At 42.4% G+C, this 7,776-nt stretch overlaps 1 protein-coding gene across 4 annotated transcripts in view; it reads left to right on the forward strand.

The window, feature by feature from the left end:
* The window catches only part of KIF13A (kinesin family member 13A), a 178,856-nt gene extending 177,135 nt beyond the window's left edge, over positions 1-1,721 (forward strand). For all 4 annotated transcript variants that reach the window (XM_044295645.1, XM_044295648.1, XM_044295647.1 and 1 more), the window contains one exon: positions 267-1,721. In XM_044295645.1, coding sequence (XP_044151580.1) covers positions 267-550 — 284 coding nt within the window. In that variant the 3' untranslated portion in view covers positions 551-1,721. The remainder of the gene's footprint in view (positions 1-266) is intronic.
* The last annotated feature ends 6,055 nt before the right edge of the window (positions 1,722-7,776 follow it).

Raw genomic sequence — 7,776 nt, forward strand, 5'->3', positions numbered from 1 at the left:
GACGCACTGCCACTTTCCCACAACTTTTGGGGGGGGGGAAAGTGTGTCTTATAAAGCGGAAAATACGGTACATGCAATTTCAAAAGTATTCCGATCCAGGTTCTGGTTTGAGAACTGTAGAATGTTTTGCGAGACAACCCCTTTAATAGCACAATGTGGTCCTATAGGATGAAGGCGATAGTGACTGTACCCTCCTGATGAAAGATCCCTCACTGTGTAAGGTAGAGGCTTACTAAATGTCTTCCTCAAATTGATTTCTCTCTAAGGCAAACACGATGGCACGGTGAAAGGCAAAGAATACTTCCGCTGCAAACCCAGATACGGCGTGTTCGTCCGACCCAACCGGCTTACTAAAGCACTTGGCTCAAGCAAGAGAGACAACGGCAGCACTTTGCTGGCGCAGGCATGCAACCCAGACAAGCGGAGGAGTGCTACATTGAAAGGATTCCCATCACCCAGGACAAAAGACACGGCACAATATCCCTCTGGGAACGAAGCCGCATCCGCTTTTTCCAGAAAGCAAGAGAACAGGAAATCCTGGATTAACTAAAATGCTACCTTTGCACTTACTACATACCCCTATGTACAGACTCCTACGGACCGGTTAAAGAGAAAGCTATTTTTGTACAGATGTACAGTTTTAATTCCCCTCCTTGGCCTAGGACTGAATATTCTTCTAACCGTTCTTAACAAAGCCTCTTATTTAGTATGTCTGCCTTGTAGGCGGGTGGTTTGCTGCACAGAAAAGCACGACTACAGGATAGTATGTAGATACGAGACAGGTACATGTCTTTTCTTAAAGGATGACAGTGGCTTATATTTTAATCCTAAAAATAATCCTAAAAAATAAACTGAATATACATATCTGTACAGAAGGGCACTGTAAGCTGTTTCTTATTACCAAAGAACATGTGTTAGTATGCCTTTTCACAATGGAGGCAGCCATTTTGTGGGTGGACCTAACACATGATATGGACAGTGAAAGTGAGGGACATGTTCCATATAACTCCTCGCTATGAGGCCCTAGTTGGAGTGTTGGTCCAGGCCACAAAGAGACTGTCCTCAGCGAGTGTGGCGATACCGCCTTGTGCTTTTGTATTAGGGACGGTTGTTTAGTGGGCACATTAATGTAGTGACGGAAATGAACACACCTTGTTGCCTTATTTTTCTTCCATCTTTTCTTTACAGCAGGCTCTGGAGATCAGTGGTTATACCGGCTTGGTGGCTGTAAAGACTGCGAGGACATTATTATTGTGTGAGCAGAAGGGAGTGTCCATGTTTTAGAGAGACACGATTAAGAAAATACTGGGAAAGTTATGTGTTCCTCCAGTTCTGGAAGAATTCCTAGACAGGACTTGCTTTAAAGGGCATCTGTCAGCAGATTTGTACCTAGGACACTGGCTGACCTGATACATGTGCACTTGGCAGCTGAAGGCATCTGTGTTGGTCCCATGTTCATCTGTGCCCGCATTGCTGAGAAAAATTATGTTTTAATATATGCAAATGAGCCTCTAGGAACTAGGGGGCCTTGCCATTCCTTCTGGAGGCTCTGCTCTCTCTGCAACTGCCGTGCCCTTTCCACTTTAGCCATAAAACCTGGCTCTATTAAGATATTCACAAAGCAGAGCCTCTAGGTGTAATGCCAACGCCCCCGTTGCTCCTAGAGGCTAATTTGCTTATATTAAAACTTCATTTTTCTCAGTAATGCGGGCACATAGGAACATGGGACCAACATAGATGCCTTCAGATGTCAAGTGCACATGTAACAGGTCAGACATAGGGACAACTCTGCTGACAGTGCCCTTTAAACATTATTCTTCCATACCGTACTTCATCACTCCAGTCTTCTGCACACCAGTCTGAAAGCTGTGCCTTCCTGCATGGTTCCTATTATAATGATCTCAAGAGTGCCCAACACTGCATAGTGTGAAATACAGGATGAGGGGTGTACCCAGCGAGGTACATAAGATCACATTCATACATGACGTATTTGTTGCGGATTCTGCAATCATACAGGGCAATGTAATTGCAGGGTCTATATTCAAAACCAGGGGGAGAAATCATGCAGTTTTAAAGGGAATGTGTCATTAGAAAATGACCTATTGTTTAAATCAAGCTTTATGTTAAACATACCGTATTTTTTTTTTATTATTATTATTTTTAGAATATTTGGTTTGGTGGTGAGTTTTTTCATATCTATTTTTTTTATTACCGTATATAATCCAGCAATTTTCACACTGGCCACTAGATCTAATCATAGGTCGTGATTTTCTGTTCTGTACTGGTGACTTATTCAGTAGTTATTACTATATCTTTATCATCACAGGCAGAATTACAATGATAAGTAACACCTCTATATAGATAACACAGTATCCACCATTCACAATAGGTGGTAACCCAGCTTGTGTAGAAAACTCTCCCAGATAAGTCATAACCCCTAAGGGTCAGCTCCTGTCTATTGCGTCTGTGGTCCATGTTATAGACTGTAAGCTCAAGCAGGCAGGGCCCTCTCTCCTTCTGTACCAGTCTGTAACTCATCTTGTTCATGCCTATTACAATTGTCTGTATTATGTATGTGTACCCCTTATCATATGTACAGCGTCATGGAATGAATAATATTGAATATATATGAATTAATAATAAGAAATAATAATGTAGCTGCTCTCAAAAGACAGGAAGTCTTATCATATTTTAGGCCTAGTGGCCAGTATGAAAGAGTTGTTATATACTTTTTTTAGATAAAAAGATTTAAAAAAATTTATATATATATAATGTAATTTAAACAATATGCATTTTCTGATGACACGTTCCATTGAAGAGCATGCTCCATGCTGCCAGTGATTTCTTCTGGGTTTGCCACATACTGTACTATTGCGAGAGGTGAAATCTTACCCAAATTTGCAGTAACACCTGCACGGTTACTGTTACCTCTGTTGGATGTACTGTATATACCAGGGACATGGTTACACCCCAGCACTAATATAACAAACAAAATTCAGAAAGAAAGTGTGAACTGCCAGAATTCTGGCGTGACGGCATGATAAATCAGAGCCTGAGGCGTTATCTGGATTTTGACACATTCCGTAGATTTTTATGGGCATCTGTCAGCAGATTTGTCCCTATGAAACTGGCTGACCTGTTACATGTGCACTTGGCAGCTGAAGGCATCTGTGTTGGTCCCATGTTCCTATGTGCCCACATTGCTGAGAAAAAAAGTTTTAGTATATGCAAATTAGACTCTAGGAGCAACGGGGGTGTTACTATTACACCTAGAGGCTCTGCTCTCTCTGCAACTGTCGCATCCTCTGCACTTTGAGCGACAGGGTTAGGCAGTGAAAACATCAGAAAGCCTGCTGGCCCTGTCAATCAAAGTGCAGAGGGTGCGTCAGACGCAGAGCCTCTAAGTGTAATTGCAACGCCCCCATTGCTCCTAGAGTCTCATTTGCATGTATTAAAGCGTAATTTTTCTCAGCAATGCGGGCACATATGAACATGGGACCAACACAGATGCCTTCAGCTACCAGGTGCACATGCAACAGGTCAGCCCGTGTCATAGGTACAAATCTGCTGACACAATTGATATATGTGTAGTGCACATGTCCGGCGTCTATAGACTGACAGCACTGGACAGAAAATGCAGCGTGCAGTGTCTTACTATTTGGTGCTATCTGACATCTGTCATCATAAGTGATGAGCCGGATGTCTGTGAGTGATCCCTCTGGAGTTTTCTGCACCACAGCAGAGGGAAACTGAGCCACATAGCCGGACGTACGTGAAGGCGACGTAACAGAGTTCTGTTATGGAAAAGTCCCCAGTGTGTGAGCCTAGACCTCGGGGGGAAAAATGGCGTATCATGTTAAAGAACTAACCAACTCAATCCTGTATTGTTTATGTTCTTGTTTTTACCGTTCTGTCACTCGGACAATGGCCGCGATAGCACTGTGAAAGGTGTATGTCAGAAACATCCTCCTAAAAATGTCCTCTCCTCTGCACAACAAAAAATCATGTTTTTTAGAATCTTTTAAGGTTACTTTCACACTGGCGTTTTGGTTTCCGTTTGTGAGATCCGTTCAGGGCTCTCACAAGCGGTCCAAAACGGATCAGTTCTACCCTAATGCATTCTGAATGGATGAGGATCCGCTCAGAATACACCAGTTTGGCTCCGTTCCGTCTCTATTCCGCACTGGAGGCGGACACCAAAACGCTGCTTGCAGCGTTATGGTGTCCGTCTGACGAAACTGAGCCAAACGGATCCGTCCTGACAATGTAAGTCAATGGGGACGGATCAGTTTTTACTGACACAATATGGCACAATAGAAAACGGATCCGTCCCCGATTGACTTTCAATGGTGTTCAAGACTGATCCATTTTGGCTATGTTAAAGATAATACAAACTGATCCGTTCTGAACGGATGCATGCGGTTGTATTATCTGAACGGATGCGTTTGTGCAGATCCATGACTGATTCCTCACCAAACGCGAGTGTGAAAGTAGCCCAAGTTGTAGTTAAAAGGGTTTTCCAAGACTTTGATACTGATGACCTATCCTCTGGATTGTCTGATAGGTGGGGGTCCGACCCCATCAGCTGTTTGAGAAGGCACCAGCGCTCGCAGTAGCATAGCGGCCTTCTCTCTGCTCACCAAGCACAGTAACGCACATTGTATAGCAGCTGTGCTTGGTATCGCAACTCGGCCCCATTCACTTTAGTGGGACAGATCTGCGCCTAGGCAATGGACATGACGTCACATGACCTAGGCTAAACTGCGAGAAGGCCGTGGAACTACTAGTGAGCATCGGGTGTCTTCTCAAACAGCTGATGGGAGTCAGACCCCCGCCGAATCAGATGCTGAAGACCTAATCCAGAGTATAGGTCATCAGTAGTAAAGTCTCGAAAAAACCCTTTTTAAGTGCAGACACACAACTGATTATGTTCAGAGCTGTCATATACGAAATTAATACAGATTTTATTATTGGATTGTACAGATTAGATCATTTTAATGACAGTGACTATAAGAAATTCACAGTGCATCATTGGAGTATATCATCTACAAAGTGACACTACAGATTACGTGATTCAGTGTGATAGACTGTGGCCTGGTCTCCCTTTTGTCAGCCACCAGACTATATGTCATAGATGAGTGGTGACATCATAGTTTAGCAGATTCAAGAAGTGTAGGATCCCTGCTATGTGTCACTGTTTATTAGTAGAGTTTAATCATCACATCACCATGAGCTGGAACCCACAGAAGTATATCAGTATTCCATATGGATTGCAGATAGTAAGTGTTCCTCATCCCGCTGCTTGTGGCTCTCCATCCTCTTCCTGTGGCTCTCTGGCTGTTGCCGCTGCAGATACTATTCATCAATACCAATTGATAGCTTTTACGACTCGTACATCTGCTGTTTTGCTGCCCTACAGTCCAGTTACGCAATTCCCTACAGTCACTGGTTGTTAGATACAGTAACGTGGGATGCATGCATGGAATTTACTATCAACATGGTGAACATGGCATCATCAATTTGGAGCTACGTGCCATAAATGTTTGATACAACTCTATTCCCGCACCTCATGGCTGGTGTATATGTACACCAAGATTTGAGCCAAAATCTTTAATTCCAAGGGTAAAGTAGGTATAAACACATCACAAATTTGCAGCATTCAATGTAGAGTACTTTTGGACACATATTGCTTACTAAAGCCCCCCCTCCCCCCCCATATTCAAGAACCAAAACTAATGGTAATTTCTATCTTTTCATTTTATATGTAAATAAATACAATTTGTTGTATAATGCTGCAAGTGCAACTTTTTAGTATACCTTTTGTATTACGTTCTCAGCATTTTCAAGGTTTCCATTTGCTGCCAGTGAGTGGACACATTCATTGCTTACATTTAAGGTGGCCATACACATTAGACCTCTGGCAGCGGCTTATTACCCTCACTGCTGGCTCAGCCAAACATGTTTATGACAGGGTCGGAAGAACTAGCTGTCAGTCTTGCCAACAGTTATTTCAGGTGAATGGCCCACCTTAAAGGGGTTCTCCGGGAATTGAGAAAATTAAAATACTTAAATATTACTTTATAATAAATATATTCCCAAATACATTTTATTAGTTATAATGGATCGTTTTGTCTGGGGAGCAATCATCAGGGGAAACAAAATGTCTCCCGTCCTATTAGTACACACAATACCTGTCCTAGTCACACAGGAGGACAAGTTACTTCAGAGCACTGAGGTAAAGAGCTGCCTTATTCTCCTCTCCTACTTGTGAGGGATTATGATCCTGAATACAGCTGATAAGAACTTTAGCTGAATCCCTGGGGAATTTAGTTCATGAGGAGACATGAAGTACAGAGAGGACGGACAGGACAGACTGTGGTGATGCTGCTCATTAACCCCACCCCATCCTTCTCTCATGTACTCCACACGACCTCCATTCCCCAGAGATTCAGCCTGTATGGAGGATCATAATCCCTGACAAGCAGAGCAGAGAGGAGGATGAGACAGCTCTTCAGCTCAGTGTTCTGGAGTAACTTCTCTTCCAGTGTGATTAGGACAGGTTTTGTGTGTACTAATAGGATGGCGGCCATTTTATTTCTCCTAATGATTGCTCCCTAGACAAAACTAGCCATTCTAACTAATGAAAGGTATTAGGGAATATATTTACCATGAAGTAATATTTAAGTATTTTTTTTTCTTAATTCCTGGAGAGGCTGAAGAGAGCTGACACAAGAAGAGCGTTTATATCTGTGATCCGTGCCTTGGTGTGACCATGGCTAGGTCAGCACAAGTTGAAGGTTATGCAAAGCTCACACTAGCGTTAGGAGATCCGTCGGTCTGTTTCTGGCATAAATGACGGCAGGACCCAAAAAACACATGCAGCGGTATTTGTCTGGTGGAAATCCCGGCATTTATGCTGAAAAGTGTCCGGATCCGGCAGTGAACAGCAGTATCTGGCTATGCCTCTGCCAGAACAGCCTGCAGATTTCTAACGCTGATGTGAATGTACCCTTAGGAAGAGTGTTTCCATTCACTGACATCAATACTGTTGAAAAGGCAAGCAAATAACACCTAAAGAATATTAAAAATGTACATAACTTTATCTTTACAATTTATTTACATAAAACTCCTTTAATTTAGTTTTTTTTTTATCTTGCATATGATGAAATCAAGGAATAACACATTAAAACTAGTATTGAGCAAAGTGAGCTTCTGATGCTTCATCTAAAGTCGCTTCGTTCAAAACTTTGGAATACTACTGTACGGAGATTTGTCTCCATACAGTATTAGAATGTATTGGCTCCGATGAGCCAAAGTTACTAATTCACAAAGTTGCGCGTGACTTCGTTGAATAACTTCGGTAGTTTAAAACCACTTTGAAACTTGAAACCAAACTCTACTTCGGTTCCGAGGTACTAGTCCGAACCAAAGCTGACTAAGTTTTCAAGTGGCTTTCCACTTTAAAAATTAACTACCGAAGTTATTTAACGAAGTCACGCGCTACTTTGTGAATAACTTACTTTGGCTCATCGGAGCCCATACATTCTAATACTGTACGGAGATAAATCTCTGTATAGTATTATTCCGAAGTTTTGAACGAAGCATCCGAAGCTCGCGTCGCTCAACACTAATTAAAACCAATACTTGTCAACAAAATTTGAATAACCTCACTGGAATTTGGTAGTAGGTAGGTTTAGCTTCATACACTTTGTTCCAGGTTCTGGCCAACATCACTGACACATGGCACCAAAGGTAATTACAGGGAAACGAGTAGGG

This window comes from Bufo gargarizans, chromosome 5 (assembly GCF_014858855.1).
Source record: "Bufo gargarizans isolate SCDJY-AF-19 chromosome 5, ASM1485885v1, whole genome shotgun sequence".
Lineage (NCBI taxonomy): Eukaryota > Metazoa > Chordata > Amphibia > Anura > Bufonidae > Bufo > Bufo gargarizans.